General features: G+C 44.8%; 2 protein-coding genes across 2 annotated transcripts in view; one reads left to right on the top strand and one right to left on the bottom strand.

Moving 5' to 3' along the window:
- LOC102452968 (cytochrome P450 1A5-like) overlaps positions 1-21,016 on the top strand; it is a 91,893-nt gene that overhangs the window by 57,680 nt on the left and 13,197 nt on the right.
- LOC102452715 (uncharacterized) overlaps positions 1-21,016 on the bottom strand; it is a 68,423-nt gene that overhangs the window by 26,918 nt on the left and 20,489 nt on the right. Inside the window, exons 3-5 of the mRNA XM_014580963.4 lie at positions 16,659-16,859; positions 4,121-4,234; positions 3,191-3,306 (exon numbers count right to left, since the gene is read on the bottom strand). Of these exons, the coding sequence (XP_014436449.3) occupies positions 3,191-3,306; positions 4,121-4,234; positions 16,659-16,859 (431 nt within the window). The remainder of the gene's footprint in view (positions 1-3,190; positions 3,307-4,120; positions 4,235-16,658; positions 16,860-21,016) is intronic.

Raw genomic sequence — 21,016 nt, forward strand, 5'->3', positions numbered from 1 at the left:
ATAGCTCTAGTACAATCTAAGAATCCGATTTTTGCAAACACTTGCATAAGGAAATTTACTCATATAAGCAATCCATTACTTTCCAGGACCAAATCTTAAAATGAGAACAATCATTGCGTATTATTGTAATGCAATTGATTACATTTATTGGTTTTAAAACACATATGTATATATAACTTTGTTCTTGCACTGGGCCTCTAGGATTTTATTTTCCATTACAATGGTCTGAGTCAATTCCTCCCTGGGTTTAGACAATATGACTCAGTTGGTTGAGTGGTGTGAGTGCCTTTATTTTAATGAGTCTCTCTATTGCTTCACACTTTTCCTCTGTGAATTTGGCCTAAATAGAGCAAGTTTGAACAGAATCTTAAGTAAATAGAGAGCCTGTGAAGCAGTCTGAGGCTGGAAATGAAATAGTGGGACATCTTTGTACATGTGACATGGTTGCAGTGGCACTTTGTACATACTAATGTCTGGAAAGCCAGGTTTTGCACAACTGATGGAGTTGATTGCAGAGTAAAGTTTGTGCCAAGGTCAAGAGCAAAACAGGCAAATGAAAGGTTCAAGTGCAGGGACCTGATAGAGGAAATGGAGTTGTATTTGAGGATGCTCTTCTTTCCCAAAAGAAGCAGTTCTGAATTTCGTATGAGGACAGAAGTGGCTAGTATCAGTAAAAAGCTGCAGTAAGAGCTCAATAGAGAATGGGTTCTGTGCTATGGGCTACCCTAACACCCTCAATTAAAAGTGGACCAGGTCATTGTTTTGTGAAAATGATTAGAAAGAGAAGGAATAGTTACAGTTTGCAGGAAAGCCATCCCTTACATACAGCTATATTAGCATTACAGCAAATCCTATTATGCTAAATACTGTGGTAATAGTTACTGGGATTAAAGGGGAAAAGAATGGAAAGTGCAGGTACCTTTTATGACCTTGCCTCAGCTGCCACATCACTGGATCCATGATAACTGCAGACTAAGATGGCCTAGCCCATTACTGCTGCATAGTGCAGCCTGAAGTCTCACTTTTTTATCCTGAACCTTGCAAACAAATATTAAGTGCCTCCCGATAGATATGAACACAAAGCTCGCCTCAGGCATTTGTCAGGTTTGAATAAAAACAGACGCAAACCCGAAGGACGGGTGAAATTCGCTTTTTTTTTTTTTTTTTTTTTTTTTTTTTGCCACAAACTAACAAGTGGCTTCAGCATAGGACAGCTTTGAATCCTCAAACTCAGGCTCACTTATGTGCTATGGAAACAACAATAGTTACAAAGGGAAAATTCCACTGACGCTCTCCCATCCCAGCTCTGCCTTGTTCTCCTCTTTTGCTTTTGAGTGCCAGTCTTTTAGGCATAGTATCAAATTACATGTTGCAAGTAAGGAAATCTGCCTGGATTGTAAATCTCCACTCAAACTCACTGGAATGCAGATTCTAATGTGAGGTGAGAAGCTGATCCTGTTCTGAGGCTTGCAAACTTTTGGATAACTTTGTAGAATGTATTATTGTACTTGCTTCAGCACTTCCTGGTGCCACGTGGGGGTGGAACCAGTGTCACCTGACAACTAGGAGACTGGCTATTTTCCTAAGGGGAGGAAACAGCAATTTTGAGAGAGAAGCTGCTCTTTTGGGACTACCAGTCCAGCGACAATGAGTAATGGACAAACCTCACAAAGTTCAGAAGTCCTGCTCTCTATTGAGCTAGTGCATGAGAGAGAGAGAAGGAAATAGGGCATGCAAACCCACCCTCGCCCTTCTTTTAGAAATGCCTGGATCACTAGAAACAACCTATTCAGTATTCTCTCTGAGGCATAATCTTTAGAGGTTAAAGAATATATCCATTCCCCCAAAATGACAAATGCACATGCTGTGGTCAAACTTGAATACTTAATTCAGAATTAATACATGGGCCATATGTCTGTAAGAGTTGGCAGTGTTTGATATGACCACATTTGGCATTAAATGCCACTTTCCTCTACAGTCCTGTCTTCTGGAAACATGGGATTAGGTGAGATTCTTAGCTTTCATGTCTTTTAAAGTACACTTTAGCCCTTATAACTGCAGAATAAAACTTAAATATGTGATGCAAATGTACCTGATAGGCCCCAAACCCAAACAAACACCAGCAGATAAAGATCCCACCATTTAAACAAAAAAAAAACTTATGATTTTGGGGAGCAGGACTTGACTCATGATTAGCACTGTAATAAGACAAGTCACACTGTGAATATTTGCAATTGAACATTCACACTTGTCTAGTCAAATGATAATATTTCTATTTGCTAATTAATCTGACTAATCCTAAATAAACGACACAGCTCCAATTGTATAGAGTGTTTTTATATAAGTCAGAAGCTTTCATCTGGAATATTGCATTCAGTACTGGTTACCTCATGTCAAAAAGAATATTGCAGAATTACCAGTTCAGAGAAGAACGACAAGCATGAAAAATCCTTCATATGAAGAGATTGTAAACACAGATTGTTTACCTTAGAAAGGAGATGAAAACAATAAATGGTAGAGAAAAGGGTGATCAAGAGCCTCTGTTCTGTTGTATAACACTAGAACAAAGGGGCATTCAATGGAATTGGAAAGAGAACAAAGTGGAAACTGATAAAGGGAAATATCTTTTTCCATTGAACATTAGATTAGATGGTGAAACTCATTGCCACAGCATGCTTCTGAGGCCAAGAACTTAGCAAGATTCAAAGAAGGAGTGGTCTTTTTATATGGATAACAAGGATCTCCTGAGTTGTTATGGTGGATTCTAACACACACACAAACCTTATGCTTCAAGTATATGACAATTTTTAACTATCAGGGATTAGGATAAAACATTTATCGGGAAACAGAACAGTATTTTCCAGTTAACGGGGGCATTTCTTCCATCAGTCTCTGAGATCTATGGGAGGACACTGTTAGAGACAGGATAATAGATCGGAATCGATATCTTCTCTGTTAAATTTTGAATGTCACATATTGAAAAATAAATTGACATGTTTGAGCCCAATCTCTATAATTTTTTTAAAAAAGTCATAATGAACTTAGTTGAATAGAATTAAAATATATGGGGAACTAAAATTTGCCTGTCATAGCTTATGAGTATAGACATACTAATTTATTGGATAATTTCCTGTGTTGTACATTATTCTTTCAACTCAACAAATATTTGAATGCTTTCAATTTTTTTTACCTTGGTAATGTATAATTTAGCTAACTTGTATGGAATATATGGTTGCTCTTCTTTTGCCATGTATCCATCCAGCTCAGGCGGCCTGTGATTGTCAGGAGAGCAAACTCCAGGAGCTACTGTATATTAAAAATGTCTTTAACAACTAGACACACAGACAAAAGTGCACAAATAGCTAAGCTTTATATACAAGTTATATTTGTACAATTTTCATCCCAGACAAAGTGCAATATTTCAAACTTGGTATTTTTGTTTTTGATAAATAAGAGTTCTCCCCCAGGGGCTAACTTTTAGAAGTATGACTTTAAATTGCAGTCTCTGGCACAGGCAGCTGCTCAGATGTAAAACATTCTGAGGTGTCATTACTCAGATTGTTTCTGGAATCCATGTAATGGACTACAAAATACAGTTGGAAATGATTCACTAAACGTGCCTTCGCATGTCAGGACACTAGAGTTTAGCTCAACTGAAAATATTCCCCTCTAAAGTTTATTCCAGTTTATTGCTTTCATGGGTGATTTGTTTAAGGATTTATTTTGTTTCATCTCAATGCATTATGGAAACTGAACATTTAATATCCCTACCTTTTATCTTCCTTCCTTTTTAAAAACACGAATAATCACCACATTTATACATACCAGATTTCTTTAATCTGGTGGTACTTATAGGCAAATTATTACAGGTAATTACAATAGAATGGATGTTATTTCTACCAACCTATTTGTTTCATTCCTTATACTGCAATTCATAGATTAGAAGATTTCTAAAGGCCAAAAGATACCAATATTATCATCTAGTTTGACTCACTTCATAATACAGATTTACCCACATGGGTAGTTTATGAAAAAATAAAATTTGCATGAGGAAGGTATATGTAAAGAACAATATTTATTATGCATGACAGAGTATGTTCCTCAACTTGCATCAAAATACCTTCTTCTACAGCTGTTTTACTTCCTTTCCACCCAATCAGGCACTTCAAAAATGCCAACTTGTTCCCATTGATTCGGAGTTTGTTCAGCCAAGATTCTCTTTGTCCAATTCCAACTGTTAACAAAATGCAGTCACTAATTTCAGTTGAAAATCCAACACAGTAACTTATTTGCATAATAGTATAATTTAATGTCCAAAGAATTCTTAAACACAACGACCCTGCATTACTTCTGTTGAAACCAATGGCAATTTTGCAAGAGTAAGAATGGCAGTAAGAGGAGATTGATTAAATGGAGTTCTGCACATGGCAGAAGAGCATAATATTCAGTTGGGATCTAAATTCTTCAGTCTAAATCTGAGAGTAGAATTGTGCTGACACTGTTGGGGCTGCCCAGATTTTTGGTCCATCTTGACCTCTGTCATTTCTGGCTACTGTTGTCAGCATGCTCAGAGGCTTCTAAACCAATTTTGAAATAGCAAATTCACTGGGTCCCCCCCACCCCATTTACAGCCTCTTCTCTTTTATTCATGCTGAACAAGGCATGTGGAAGCAGAGACACTGGATGCAATCCTGGCTCTATTGAAGTCTTTAGAAAAACTCCTATTGACTTTAGTGGAACCAGGGTGTCATCCAATGTTCAAAAGGCAGGGGGTGGAGGTGGGACGAAGAATCTTATTGCTGCCCCAGAAGTGTGTGTTTTGTTTGTGTTGGCAGGCATTGCATTGTGCAGAATGTGTTTTGCTTTTCTTCACATAAATCCAAAACAAAATCAGAGCTGACCGCCACACCTAAATCTTTGGGCATCATTCTAAATCTGGCTCAATATTAAAAGTACACAGCTGGCTTATATTATGTCTATAATGGGTCAAACCCAGTCCTATGTACACTAAGACCTACAGTCTATGGGAAATTTTGGATCTTGAACCAATTTTGAAGTTGTCCCATTTCTACATTAAAAACTCCCCCTTTCTTGGTGTATGAGGAAATGCCAACAATCTAACAGCTCTATAATATGAGACCAGATCCTTAGCTGATGTTTATTGATATATAGCTTCATTGACTTCTTTGGAGATGAGCTGATTTACAAGAAGAAGGTCTCGCTCATAAATAATGCGATAGGTTTTATCTGGGCTATTAAAATGGAATGTCCTTTTATCAGCTACTTAGTTATATATTGGAGTTAGGGATGTTAGAAAGCAAGTACATAGCTAATTGTATAGTCGATAGCATTTCTATTGACTACATAATTAGTCGATAAGGGAGGAAGCCCCCTGGAGTTGCTTGCTCCCTGCTGTGGTTCTGCAGTTTAAATGTAGTAAGAGCCGCAGCAGGGGTAGCTCCTTTATGCGGTGCAAAGCGGAACTGAACTGGGCTTGCTCAGTGCTGGCTTGTGAAGGAACCAGCAGCCACTGTTTGCAGGACATCCTGGGGGGGATCTGGGACACCCGCACTCCCCTCCCCACCGTGGACAGGGACTGTTCCGGAGCTGAAGCAGCCTCTGTTCGTAGCCAGCTGCAGCTGCCAAGGACAAGGGTTGCATGTTGGATGCAGAGTAGCCTCTGCCTTGGCAACCCCGAGCCCACCATGGGAAAAGCCTGCTTCCAGCAATCTCCCATGCCCCTACCTCCCTCGCTGCTGCCTCTAATAGAGGCAGCATCAGGAGGAGAGGCAAGCAGCACCACAGTGATGGTGCTGGGGGAACCAGCTTTTAATCTGGCTCCCCCCACACCAGCACCAGCTCCTGCTTCCCCCTACCTCTTGCTGCCTCTGATGCGAATAGTCAAGTAGTCAACTCGACTACTCACATCACTAACTGGAAGCTTGGCACTTCTTTGGAGGCCTATCACCATGTGTCTTGTTTTCTAACAGCCAAGTTCTGGTGACATTTTTGTAGGGGATGAAAAGATTTTTGTAGACAAAAGGCTACATCTAGTTCAAAGGGTTACTCTCCTAAGCTATATTCTAGTGTCATTTACGGAACGCTGGTGATTTTACAATAGTCCCAGTGTACATATGTGCGTGAAGGGTGCATGTCGAACTATATGATGAAAAATTCCATTTCATGAAGGATTTAAGGATTATTGTGAATCAGAAGAAAACCTAACCATATTGAAATTCTCTGCAAAGGAAACCCTTAAATAGTCTTTTGGATTGATCAAACATTTTGATTTTGACTTTTTACAATGATACGTAAAATAAAAATATCAAAACAAATATTCCGTCCAAAACTAAATGTCAAAACATTGTGTTCCAAAAATGTTAAAATAACCAACATCAAAATGTTCTTTCTAATGAAATTTTGGTAAAATAGACAATTTTGTGAAGTGTTTAGAATTTGACAGCACTACATTTTTCCAATGGAAAATGATTCTAACCAAGTTTTTCTGACCACTTACAGATGGCTGAATGAAAGAGGAGACAAAATCTGGCACTAAAATTACTAAGGGGTAAATTTTGCTTTCACTTCTACCACCATGGAGACGCCCCTCAGTGACTGACCAATAAACCCACTAAGGCTACGTCTACACTGAAAGGTTTTTGAACAAAACCCGTGGAGCATCCACACCTCAAATGTGCTTTTGTGCAAGGAAATCAAGAGTAAAACGGTAGCACGGAGGGCTTTTCCCGCCATAGTTAAACCTCCTTTTATGAGGCATAACTCCCTCTTGTGCAAGAGTTCTTGCACAAAAAGGCAAGTGTGGATGTTCCAGAGGAGCAGGAAAGTGTGGGGAAAAAGCACAAGTGCTCTGATGGCCATTCTGTGAAGGACCATTCTGTGAATGGCCATCAGAGCTTTCTTGTGCAAGAGAATCCATGCAGTGGACTCTTGGGCAAAAGCACAATGCTTTTGTGATGTGCTTTGAGGTGTGGATGTGCTCTTGTGCAAGAAGGTTTTGTGCAAAAACTCTTGCGCAAAAGGCTTCTTGCACAAGAAGCATGTAGTGTAGACGTAGCCTAAGTGTCCATGATATCTGATGACATCTGATGACACGTGGTATGTCACAGCAACCTACTGGTCAGCTGGAAATCTCTGTTAAGTTTCTTTCTTTGTATATTTTAAACAGGAGATATACAATAGAGAGGAGACGGCGTGGAAATATATTTTTCTGAAGCTCTCTATATCACAACTGTGTCCACTCATAAGAAAGAAAGTAATTACTTCAATATATTTGTAGGTTGATGGGACTTTGAAAATATACAGAGGAATAATTTTTATGTAATATTTTTCTACATTGAGTTTCGTACATTGCTTGCACTCTGCCATTCTGTTAAGTGCAATTGTATATAATCTCCTCTATGCTTTCTTGATGTGATTTTTATTCTGAAATGTATGAGGAAAAGCCCAGTATAAATTGGGAAATTATCATGACTTTACAATTTAATCATCATGTTCAGACAATACCTTTTTTTCCCCAGTCCTAAAACATCTCTTTATGATACAACTATGGAAATAAACTCAACCACTTGAGGAAAATGGTAATAAATCCTCAGACACAAAAGCATGAATTCTCCCTGAGGAGCAGTTGCTAAAAAGTCACATAATAGCAATTTGTCAGAGGTTATGTGTATAGTGCCTCTTTCTATTTGGAGAGGTAGACATATCATATGCCTAGACTGCACAGTGTCACTTATGGATATTCAAGCTATGTCTTAAAGATATCTCATGTGACTTCTGCCTAAGATTCTTCTATGGCTCTGTGTGGGGTGGACAAGGCCCTGAAGTCCAGAAAAAGGGCAGTAGAGGCTACTCTACTCCAGCAAGGCTACAGTGGCTGCAGGGGAAGCAACCAATTGGGGCATGAAGGCCATATAAAAGGATCAGAGATCCTACAGATCAGAGCAGCAGTTAGTTGCTGTGTGGTGCACAAGGAGAGAAGATCGGGTAGCTGGCTGGAAGATTAGAAATTCCATGAACAGCTCAGTGTGGTAAGTTCATTGCAAACAAGCCAGAGACCTGAGGTAAAGGCGAAGGTCATACGGAAGCAGCCCAGAGAATTAGAACAACAGTGGAACAGACATAACTGCTCTTCACAGGTCTCTGGGCTGTGACCCAGAGTAGAGGGTGGGACTGGGTTCCCTCTCCTTCCCCCAGAATAACCCTTAATTAGCATAACCTACTAGGGAAAGTGGCAAGGATCTTGAGGCATTCTAGAGGTGAGGAATTGGACAACAGTAACCCAACCAAAGGGCTGGAAACAGAAGGCCCTTGAAAAGGTGAAGATAATGCATCTAGGAAGAAATCCCTGACGACATGACTCTATTCCAGAGTGGGAACAAACTGAGAAATTACAGAGAGCACCAAGAGAAACCATGTCAGACTTATACTCTGGAAAGTGTTTGTTTTATTTTGCACACAGACTGTGTGTGACTTGGCAGGAAGGCTGAATAACTCCAGCAAAGAAAGAGTTCAGGCACACACGGTTGGCTGGGGGCACTTATGGTAGGTGAGGATCATAGTATCTGAGCCCTAGATTCACAAAAATCTCTGCAGCCCCTAACTTTTAGGCACCTAGAAATATACTGGAACACACTGTAATTCATAAAGCTTGAGTTAGATACTTACATTCCTTATACAATGAATGGGTACAGACAGGCTGTGGCGGGTTTTAAGGGTGCGAGCCCCGCACCCCCGAAATCCCCCGGGCTCAGCCAGCGGGGTGGGGTGGGGCTCCGCGAACCCACCGCCTTCCAAATGCCCAGTTGCCCCGCCCTCCGGGGTTCACGGGCGAGTCCGGCCCCGGGTGCGATCACCCCTCGCCCCTTGTGGGGCCGAGGGGGCTCCGCGGACCCGGACCTGTACCTTCCCGGGCGGCCCCCGGCCGGGGGCCCGACTGGGGTTCTTGAGCCATCCCTCTACTCTCTGCCCCCTCGCCTTGCTGCCCCTCTCTGCGGGGAAGGGGGGGGGTGCTGTGTTCGACCGTCGTCGCCTTTTGGGCTTACGCTGAGGTCGGGGCGTGGGGGAGTGGGGGACCCGGGCCCGCCCTCACCACCGGGTCCCAGCCCGAGGCCCTAAGTGAGATGGGTGCTTTAAAGCGCTCCCCTCACGGCAGGCGGGGCAGCCGCCCGAAACTCGCCTGCCCACGGGCGCCAGAACGGCCCCGCCTCGGACTCCTTCCACTCCCGCTGCGCCGGCCCCCCGGGCCGGTGCAGAGTCAAGTCACTTACCCCGTCGTAGACGCCGGGTTCGTCCCAGGGCGAGCCTCCAGTTGCCGGGGTCGTCTCCCTTGGTCGCCCGGAAAGCCGGGTGCTTGGGGTGCCGGGAAGCCAGGGTGGCTGCCCGCTCACTTCCCCCTGCTTGGGCGTCCCGGTGCCCCTGTTATGGGTGCAGCCGGGTGACGTCAGGGGCGTCAGCCCCGCCCCCTCCAGCGGGTCCCCGCGCGGCTCCGGCCGAAGCGTGCCCGCGGCTTCCGCCCGGGGCGCGAACCGGGGCGCCCGCGCCGGACGCCTCCCGGGCCCCCGGTGTTTCCCCCGTCCCCTCTGGCGCGCGCCTGCCCCCGCCTTTAGCCGCTGCGGAGCCGGCGGCGCCGCGCCGAGCGGCTTCTGGCCGTCCCTGGCCGCCGCTTCCTGCTGGAGCGGGGGGGCCTCCCCCGCTCCTAGTGCGGACCCTGCTGGGTCCGTCACACAGGCACCTTAGACTACCTGAAAGGGAGGGAATCCAAAGAGGATGGAGCATGCATGGGATGTAATCAGGAAGACCAAAGCAAAACTGGAGTTGCAGCTAGAAAGGCTTGTAAAGGGTAACAAGAAAAAATTCTACAAGAAGAAAGTGTGGGATTCTTATTGAATAGGGAAGGCAAACTAGTAGCAGATGATGTAGAAAAAGATGAAGTGCTCAGTGTTTTGTGGAGTGGTTTTTTTTTTTTTGCCTTAGTCTTCATAGACAAGGTCAGCTCCCAGACTTCTGAACTGGGTATCACAATATGGGAGGGAGATGAGCAGTCCTCAGAAGTGAAAGAATTGGTTAAGAACTATTTAGAAAAGCTAGATATTCACAAGTCCATGCAACTGGATCTAATGTATCTGAGAGTGATGAAAATGGTAACTGATGTGATTGCAGAGCCATTGGCCATTATCTTTGAAAACTTGTAGTGGTCTGGGAGATCCCAGATGATTGGGGGAAAAAAGCAAGTGCTGTTATCTTTGTCCTTTTAAAAAAAAATCTGTGGTATGACTGATCAGTCAGTCTCACTTCAGTCTCTGGAAAAATCATGGAGCAGGTGCTCAAGAAATACATTATGAAACACTTGGAAGAGAGGAAGGTGATCAGGCACGGTCAATATGGCTTCAACAATGGCAAGTCATGCCTGATCGACCTAATTGCTTTCTATGATGAGGTAACTGGCTCTGTGAATAGGGGGAAAGTGGTGGACATGTTACATTTTGACTTTAGCAAAGATTTTGACATTGTTTCCCATAGTATTCTTGCTAATAAGTTAAAGTAGTACAGCTTGGATGAATGGACTCTAAGGTGGAAAGCTGTCTAGATTGTCAAGCTCCATAGGAAGTGATCAATGGCTCAATGTCTAGCTGGGCACTCTACTTTATAGTGGCTGACAAAGGGTAGGTCCTGGGTCCGGTTCTGTTCAAAATTTTCATTAATGATATGGATGAGGGGATGGATTGCACCCTCAGCAAGTTTACAGACACTAAGCTGGGGGATGCAAATATGCTGGGGAATAGGGATAGAGTCCATAGGGACCTAGACAAATTGGAGGATTGGAACACAAGAAATCTGAGGTTCAAAAAACAAATGCAGAACCCTGCAATTAGGACTGAAGAATCCCATGCACTGCTACAGGCCAGGGACTGATTAGCTACGTGGATGTTTGTCAGAAAATGACCTGGGGTTTAAGTAGATTAGAAGCTGGATATGAGTCAACAGTGTGCCCTTGTTGTCAAGAAGGCTAACAGATTATTTGACTGCATTAGTAGGAGCAATGCCAACAGATCAAGAGAGACAATTATTCTCCTCCATTCAGCACTGGTGAGGCCACATCTGGTGTATTGTATTCAGTTTTGGGCCCCCACTGCAGAGAAGATGAGGACAAACTGGAAAAAGTCCAGTGGAGAGCAATGAAAATGATTAGGGGGATGGAGTGCCTGGCGTATGAGGAGAGGCTGAGGGAACTGAGTTTATTTAGTCTTCTGAAAAGAAAATGGGGGAGGGGAGTTGATAGCAGCCTTCAACTACCTGAAGGGAGGTTCTAAAGAGAATGGAGCTAGGCTATTTTCAGTGGTGGCGTATGACAGAAGCAATGGTCTCAAGTTGTAGTGGAGGAGGTCTAGGTTGCATATTAGGAAAAACGATTCCACTCAGAAGGTGATGAAGCACTGGAATGGGTTACCTAGGGAGTGGTGCAATCTCCATCCATATGGTTTTTTAAGGCCAGGTTTGACAAAGCTTTGGCTGGAACAATTTATTTGGGGTTTAGTTACTTTCTTTGAGCAGAGGAGTAGACTAGATGACCTCCTGAGATCTCTTCCAACTCCAGTCTACAATTCTATGACCATGATTCACAAAACCAGCACACTAGGCAAAGAGCCACCTAAACTAATCAATGGGGGATTCTGACCAGAGGAGTATGTTATCTTGGTGGCTTAGGTTCTTTGGGCTGGAGGGAGACATCCATTTTTGCTAGTGATTCTCAGTTGTGACCTCCCTCACATCTCTCTCCTTTCTGAACGTTACTTTGGCTTTAGTTCTTCTGTTCTGATAATACTTGCTCATCTTCTGTGGTCTCTTTTCAACACCCCGTGAAGAGGGATTCTTGTTTTACAGATCTGGGAATTGGAGTGTCTGGCAATGCTTTCAGGCTCATCTAAATTCCAGCTCCTTAATCTAATTTAATTACCCACACTTTCTTATCTTAAATACCCTGCCTCCCTTTATAAACAAATAATGACTCCTGATCCCAGGGGTCCAAGCTGGGAGCAGTGCATCACCTTTGTAGAATTCATTACATTCCACACTCAGGCTGCTCATTGCCTTTGCCAAAAGCAGGCAAGCTGGGTGTGAGCCTCCTCCTGTTAGCAGAGGAAACTGACGGGGTGGAGAGCCATAGCCAGAGAACCCCAGAAACCTGAAGGAGAGGACTAGCCATGTTGCATTTAAGGGCTCTGCCTGGGAATGGGGTGTGCACTGTAAGCGGACCTCTAATTCAAAATTGGAGGGTGGGGGCAGAGGCAAGGAGGTGCTTCTGCCTCCCTTAAATGATTCCCCTGCTCTCGGGTGAGTACCCTAATCATAGGGCTATAAAGTGGGGCTCTCTCAGTCTCTTCCATTGAAGCTGTTGTACTTTGGATAAGTAATTTAGAGAATCAACATCAGAATAGACCACATCTCAGGTGAATGCCCTGACCACTAGATAAATGCCACCCCAAGTGTGCCTACTGGATCGGGCACTGTACTTGAGTTAGGCAGCCAAACGCCTATTTTGACTGGTTTGTAATTCACTCTGGGACTGAGGTGGGAGATGGCATTCAGACACCTAGAACGAGGCAGCAGTGTGCATGTCTTGAGGCAGGACCATAGAGTTCTAAGGAACCCTTTGCTGCAAAACCTTAGGCGATGGGCAAGTTTAGGATCTAGTGGGAATTTTGTGAATTTCAGTTGATTCTAAAACTAGGATTTATGCACGTAGATCAAGTGTTTAGGGACCTAAGTATTTGTGTGACTCTAGGCCTAAGTGACTTGCCCACAGACACACAGGAAACTTGTGATGGAGCATATTCTCGAATCATAAACGTGTAGGACTGCTACACAGTCAACCTCAATAGGTCATCAAATCCAGTCTCCTGCACTCAAGGAAGAACAGTATTATAGAGTCCAGTGGTCTCCAAACTTTTTAAGCACGAGATCACTTTTTGAATTTAAGTGCAATCTAGGATCTACCTCAAACCCAAAATACCCTTGTCCCACCTCCTTCATGCCCCTTCTCCAAAACCCTGCCCCTGCTCGCTCCATCCTCCTTCTATCCCCCATCCTCCCTCCTTTTCACCAGGCAGGGGCAGAGGGTTGGTGATTTGGAGTATAGAGGGGCTCTGAGCTGACCCTGGGGCAGAGGTTGGGATGTAGGAGGGGGGTTCAGGATACAGGCTCTATTAGGGTATGTCTACACTACAAAGTTAGTTCGAACTAACGGACGTTAGTTCGAACTAACTTTCATAGGCGCTACACTAGCGCTCTGTTAGTTCGAATTAAATTCGAACTAACGGAGCACTTAGTTCAAACTAGGTAATCCTCATTCCACGAGGATTAAGCCTAGTTCGAACTAGCTAGTTCGAATTAAGGGGTGTGTAGCCCCTTAATTCAAACTAGTGGGAGGCTAGTCCTCCCCAGGTTTCCCTTGTGGCCACTGTGGCCAACACCAGGGAAACTCGTCTGCCCCCCTCCCGGCCCCGGACCCTTTAAAGAGGCACGGGCTGGCTATGGTGCCCGTGCCAGGTGCAAGCCTGCCAGCACCCAGCCAGCAGACCCTGCACCTGGCATGGATCAAGCCACCCACCTGATGCCCCCCAGCCCTCCCCCTCTTCCCGGGACCAGGCTGGCGGCTCCCGGGAGCTTGCCCGGGACCGCAAGAAGCGGGCACCTGCCTGGGCTAGTGCGGACATCGTGGACCTTGTCCACGACCTCTGCACTAGGCACAGGAAAGTGGCCAGCTAGGGCAGAAGAGCTGCCAGCCTGGCCACCCAGGAGCAGGTGTGCATGAAAATCAAGGGGGTCCACTAAGACCCCCGACCCTGAGCTTACAATGGCCGTCCTGGGTCAGACCAAAGGTCCATCTAGCCCAGTAGCCTGTCTGCCGACAGCGGCCAACCCTAGGGACCCTGGAGGGGATGGACCGAAGACAGTGACCAAGCCATTTGTCTCGTGCCATCCCTCTCCAGCCTTCCACAAACCTTGGGCAGGGACACCACTCCTACCCCCTGGCTAATACCACTCCATGGACCCAACCTCCATGACTTGATCTCACTTCCCTTTAAACTCTGTTCTAGTTGTAGCCTTCACAGCCTCCTGCAGCAAGGAGTTCCACAGGTTGACTATTTGCTTTGTGAAGAACAACTTTCTGTTACTAGTTTGAAGCCTGCTACCCATTCCTTTCCTTTGGTGTCCTCTAGTCCTTCTTTATGGGAACTAATGAAGAACTTTTCTGTATGCACCCTCTCCACCCAACTCCTGCTTTTAGAGACCTCTATCCTGTCCCCCTTCCGTCTCCTCTTTTCTAAGCTGAAAAGTCCCAGTCTCTTTAGCCTCTCTTCATATGGGACCTGTTCCCAACCCCTGATCATTGTAGTTGCCCTCCCCTCTCCCACCCTCTCTCTTCCCTTCTCCCACCTCCTTTTCCCAGTCTCCCCCAGTTTTGTTCAATAAAGAGAGATTCTATTTTTGACCACACGTTTTCTTTATTTTTGAACACAATTGTCCTTTATTTTGTACATCAAGAAGAGGGGCTAGGGAAGGGTAAGTGGAAGGAGGTGAGGGAGGAATGGGGTACGTGCCCCCGATGGGGAGGACTGGGCTGGCTCTGCGGGCTTCTGGGGGTGGAAGCTCTCCTGCAGCCCCCCAATTGCCCCCTCTCCCCAGATGGCAGCCTGCGGCAAGTACAGCCGGTCTGATGGCCGAGTGTTGTGATGTGCCCAGTGTGGGTACTCCGGGCAATCCAAGCCAGGACTGGTTTGCAAGCGGGGCACCCCTGAGAACTGTCTGTCCGGGGTGGGGGTCGGGTCCCTTTAAGCACAGCCCTCGGCTAGCCTGAGACAGCATCTCCATGCTCTAAGTCCTCCTCTGATGCCCTGCCGGCACTGCTTCCGGCCATCCTTAACCCCGGTTCAGGGTCCACTTAATGTGGACGCGCTAGTTCGAATTAGCAGAACACTAATTCGAACTAGTTTTTAGTTCTAGATGCGTTAGTTCGAATTAGCTTAGTTCGAATTAACTAATTCGAACTAAGTTAGTTCGAATTAACTAATTCGAACTAAGTTAGTTCGAATTAGCGCTGTAGTGTAGACATAACCTAAGGGAATTTGGATCTTAGGGGCTAGGACAGGGACTCGGGGTGCAGGAGTGGGGTCGTGATTGGGGCAGGGGATCAGAGCTGGCTCCAGCTGGACACTGCGTACCTCAGGTGGCTCCTGGGTGGTAGGGCAGTGAGGCTAAGGCAGGATCACCCCCGCTCTGGCCCTGCACCGCTCTCCAAAACAGCCAGCAAACTCCATCCTTCCCAAGCCCTGTTGGCTCCCCCTGAGAGAGGGGCACCCTGAGATCAGTGCTCTTTCTCTCCCTTCCCTGCCCTGCACAGGAAGCAGGAGGCTCCCAGGGAGGGGCAACTCCAAGGCAGCAGTGTGAGGAGGGGCAGTTGAAGTGCTGTGCTTGATAGCCTCTTGGCCAGACCATTCAAGAGCACATGTCAAAGGCTCCAAGATCAACCAGTTGGTGACCACTGATTCTAGACCATCTCTGATAGGTCTTGTCTGACCCGCTCTTAAAAATCTCTAATGACAGAGATTCCACAACCTCCCTATGCAATTTATTCCAGTGTTTAACTGCCATGGCAGTTAGGAAGTTTTTCTTGATGTCCAATCTAAACTGCCCTAGCTGCAATTTAAGCCCATTGCTCCTATCATCAGAAACAAACAATTTGCCTCTCTCCTCCTTCTTGAAAACATTTTAGATACCTGAAAATTGTTCAAGGTGTCCTTGGTCTCCATGTCTTGGGCTAGCACCTAACTACTAGACCATGCTTCCTTGCACTTTGTTGCCTCAAAAGTGAGAGCAGCTCATAAACTGCACTAAAACAGCCACAATATTTTGCAATTCACTCCTTTCTAGTGTTAAATCTTGTCCAAATAAAAGTTCTTTCCTGTTTCAGTATACAAACAGGCAACAAAATCAAGGTTCTCCCATTTGTGGTAGTTCCATCATGTTCTTTTACCAGAATGAAACAATTCTCCCCCCTCCCCCCCCCCACGCACATTTCTAGCCACTCCTTTACATCCAGCACTTTCGGGCCTTGTACTTCAATAATAAGCACCATCTGCATCAATGATTCTGCCATTGATTCTTCTGTTGGTCTAGTTCCATTTCTTAGAGACCTGGCATAAAAATGGGATTGTGGAGTTTTGCTGTTCCTAGATAACTCATGCCAAGCTATCCGAGGGTTCCCTAGGAGTCAGACAGGTTACAGTAAGTAACCTGTCACAGCAAGTAAGAGTATAAAAAACATAGTTGGTATGATTCTCCTCTCACACTGACATTGTGGTGGTGCATCGCTATTGGTTTCAATAGAATTATTGCTTTGTAGTTGAGGATCAATTAAAGCAACTAACTCTTTTGATATTAAGCTATGGCATGGGACTTTCCATTGGACTCCATGTACTAATCTGTGTAAACCCTGATGTCAGAAAACAGATCTTAATGGATGTGGGAACACTGCTTCAGAGAAGTTATCCTGTTGCATTCTGCCTTCTTTTGTGTGCTTAATAATGTAAAAATCTAAAGCTAGTACAAAATTTGTAAAACACTGAATGGTTGCTTACCTTGTCCAATTTCTTCATCAATTGTTATACTTCTAATAGCACTTGAAGGATGAACTTGCATTTCATCTAAGTAGGCTGTAACGCTGCCTGGTAGAGGAACAGATGAGGTAAGGGTTGCCTGTGATTTAGGTTCCACGTCGCTCCTCAGTGAATCTTCAGTTACTTGAGTACTTGAAGGTATAACTGTTTGCACCCAAACTTCTGAAACATTAAGATTAAACAACAATTTGTGAAGTAACCGAAGAAAATGCTCATGGAAGAGATTTCAGTCCCGACTTAATGTCATGTAAAACTTTAATGAGAATGTGCTGCTTTCAGGTGGATTTTGCTTTATAAATAAACCTGAAAAGTCAAAGAGCTAAATGCAAGGAAACTCAAACATTCACAAAAATCTCTACAAAGAAAGAATGCAGAGTTTCTCACAGATAACATCTAAACATCATTGAAATATCCCAAATACGTTCATCAGCGAATATTTGTTGGCCAAATTATGGCTTCGTTTGCAGTTTCCGGTCAGTGGAGTTCATGTCAACTGATTTCAGATAGCTTTAAGCTGTCTTGGAACTGATCATTTTACATTATGAATCTGCACAGTGCTTTCCTTTTACATAGCCTTTCAAATAAGTTAAAGAGTCTGTTCCTTTTTAACAACCCATGTACTGTAGTTACTTTTTGCACGGCAAGGTTCACACCCTATCTGGAGAAAGACACTGCTTGACTAGCTTATAAGAGAGCAACCATGCATGAACAAATGCTAATAAACAAGAAATAAGAAAAACATAAAGACCAGATTTTCAAACAATTTATGCGTGTGTGAAATGCGTATGAAAATTTAAGGCCTAATTTATGATGGAGATTAATGTGACCATGCCCAGGTAATTTTGCTAAAGTGAAACCACAAATGTGCCTAATGAATCATTAGAACTTCCAAACACTAATTTTAGCATGCAATAATAACTGTGTATGGTAATTAAGCATACTCTAACACACCTAAACTGCTTGAAAATCTTGCCTTAAATAAGTGGATAAATAAATACACATCAGAAATAAACACATACCAGAAAGAACTAGAACATATGCAAGATTTTATTGAAACTAACATGGGTTGTTTATAGTTACAAGAAAAGAAGCTATTGTGTATATCACATGATACAGTCATAATGTTTTCATGGCAGTCTGAGCAAAATATAGTTTGCTTTTAATTTAATCTTGATTTTAGTGAGACCAAATCAAGCAAGTCACATTGCTGTATAAGTTCTGATTAAAATGAATTATTCAGTTATGTACTTTCATGTCCTGTCTAAACCACAGAAATATTGATGTTGCAGAGACTTGGTTGCAACCTAGAAGCCCTCTGGTGCATTTTCATATATGGTAAATGGGATAAATTGTATGTTAACAAAGTTCCTTAACTGTGCTATTGCCTTACTAAGTCAGAGGGCAAAATGTGTTCAAAATATGAAACACTGAAAGATTGAACTACATTTTAGCTGTGCTAATATAGTCTGACTTAATGGATAGTTATCTATGGTTTGATGTCTGGTTGATGACTGGTATCAAGTGGTGTGCTGCAAGGATCGGTTCTGGAGCCAGTTTTGTTCATCTTTATTAATGACCTGGATGAGGGATGGATTGCACCCTCATTGAGTTCACAGATGACACTAGAGGATAGGTAACGCAGTCCAGAGTGACCTAGACAAACAGGAAGATTGGGTCAAAAGAAAGCTGAGATTCTACAAGGACAACTGCAGAGTCCGGAATTTGGGATGGAAGAATCCCAAGATGTAACAGGCTGGGGGCCAACTGGCTAAATAGCAGGTCTGCAGAAATGGACCTAGGATTACAGTAGATGAGAAGCTGGATATGAGAAAACAGTATGCTCTTATAGCCAAGATGGCTAATGGCAACTTGGAGTGCATTAGTAGGAACATTTTCAGCTGCTCTAGGGAAGTGATTGTTCCCCTTTATTCAACACTGGTGAGGCCACATCTGGAGTATTATGTCCAATTCTGGGCCCCACTACAGAAAGATATGGATGCATTCAAGAGGATCCAGCAAAAGACACCAAAAATGATTAAGGGACTGGAACACGTGACTTATCAGGAGAAGCTGAGAAAGTTGGATTTATTTAGTCTAAAGGAGAGAAGTCTCAGAGGGGATTTGATAGCAGCCTTCAACTACCTGAAGGGGGTTCCAAAGAGGATAGAGGAAAGCTGTTCTCAGTGGTGACAGATGACAGAATGAGAAGCAATAGTCTCAAATTGAGGGACATCTAAGTTGTAGATTAGAAAAAAAAGATTTCCCTAGGGGTATGTCTACACTACAGCATTGTTTTGAAATAGCTTATTTTGAAATAACGTGTCTAGACCCAAAATGCATTTCAAAATAGCATTCTGCTATTTCGAAATAGTGCGTCCACACTGATAGGACGCTGAATCACATTTAAGGCCGTCTGGAACCAGTTCTGGCAGGGCATCAGGTCAGGTGTTAGCCTCAGGTAGCAGCCACACAAGATATCTGAGACCTGTGCTTAAAGGGACCCCCACCCCCACCCCCGGACAGCTGGTTCTAAGATTTCACTGCTTGCTTGGCTACCTTGCTGAGAGACAGCAAAGCATTTTTTTCTCTGCGTGCTCTGATTGCCCTCACTCAGGACACCACAGCACTCTGCAGCATGGAGCCAGAGCTGCCCCTGGGCACTCTGGTGCTTCTCCTGGACGTGTTGCTGCGAGTCTGGCCACGCATTCTGCAGGCAGAAACAGTGTCCCTGGTGTGCCCCACTGGGGGTTTGTGCCTCATTCCTCCCTCATGCCCTTCCACTTACCCCTCCCTAACTCCCCTTCCTGCTGTACAATAAAAGACATATGTGTTTATTACAACAAAGGCTCTTTATTGAACAAAACTGGGATGGGGAGAATGAAACTGAGGTGAGACTGGGGAAAGAAGGTGGGAGAGGGGAGCTGGCAAGGGGAGGAAGGAAAGGGGAAGAGGAGCTCAGGGTTGGGGATCTCACCGGCCCAACTGACTCCCAGCACTGAGGATGTGGGGGCCTTGGCATCCCTAGGGGTGTGGGGAGGGTAGGGAGGAAGAAGCAGGAGTGGGAGAAGGAGTGGTAGCTGGGGAGGCAGCAGAGGCTGGAGCAGCAGGAGGCAGCAAGCTCTGCCCCAGGGTCAATGACCACCTGGGGGGCACAGACCATCCTGCCCCCCCCCATGCCTCCTATGGCATCAAAATAAGGGCAGAAGCCTGGGTCTTCCCCTGGTTGGGAGCTGCCCCCTGTGGCCCTGGCATACGCCTGCAGCAGCTCCTTTATTTTCATGCGAACCTGCTCCTGGATTTGCATGTGACCTTTGGTGGCCAGGCTGGCAGCCATCCGCCTGTAGACGGTTGTGTTCCTCTGTTTAGTGCGGAGATCATGGATGTTGGAGGCTTCCCCCCCAAACCTGAATTAGGTCCCTGATTTCGCACTGGACCAGGCAGGCGCCCACCTTTTCTGGCCCCTGGCAGGCTCCTGGGAACTGGCAGACTGGTCCTGGGGAGCGGTGGAGGGCTGGCTGGCACTGGCTGCCTGGCTCATGCTGGGACAACTGGGTCAGGTGAGGCGACTGCTGGCTCTGGGCTGGCAGGCTTGGAGCTGGCAAAGGCACTGTGGCCAGAGTCTACCTCTTCAAGGGCTACAGAGAGAGAGAGAGAGAGAGGGGAAGAGGAGTTTTCTTGATTGTGCCCAGAGTGGCCACCAGGGCACCCTGGGAAGGGCTGGAGGCCCCCTATTTCAAAATAAGCATCTACACAACTCTTATTTTGAAATAGCAATTTCGAAATTGGTGCTAGTCCTTGTGGAATGAGGTTTACCAATTTTGAAATAAGCCCTCCACTATTTCAATTTAATTTCAAAATAGAGGTTTGGCTGTGTAAACACTGGTAAAGTTATTTCTAAATAACTTTGCTGTGTAGACATACCCTAAGGCTACGTCTAGACTGGAAGCCTCTTTCGAAACAACGCGGCTGCAGTCTAGACGCAGGTGAAGTTTTTTCGAAAAAAGGCTACTTTTTTCGAAAAAACCCTGCAGTCTAGACACACCCTAAGAGGTTGGGTAAGCACTGGAATGGGTTACCCAACCCATGGGAAGGTAGTGGAATTTCCATCCCTAGAGGTTTTTATGACCCCGCTTGACAAAGCCCTGGCTGGGATGATTTAGTTGGGATTGATCTTGTTTTTAATCAGGGGGTTAGACTTCCTGAGGTCACTTCTAACCCTATGATTCTTTGCGTTTATCCCCTAGTAAATGAGCTTTCCTACGAAGTAGTTTTTACAATTTGTCCCATGGAAACAATTCATTTCACCCATTAGGAAGACA

Source organism: Pelodiscus sinensis, chromosome 6 (genome assembly GCF_052426305.1).
Source record: "Pelodiscus sinensis isolate ZL-2025 chromosome 6, ASM5242630v1, whole genome shotgun sequence".
Taxonomy (NCBI): Eukaryota; Metazoa; Chordata; order Testudines; family Trionychidae; genus Pelodiscus; species Pelodiscus sinensis.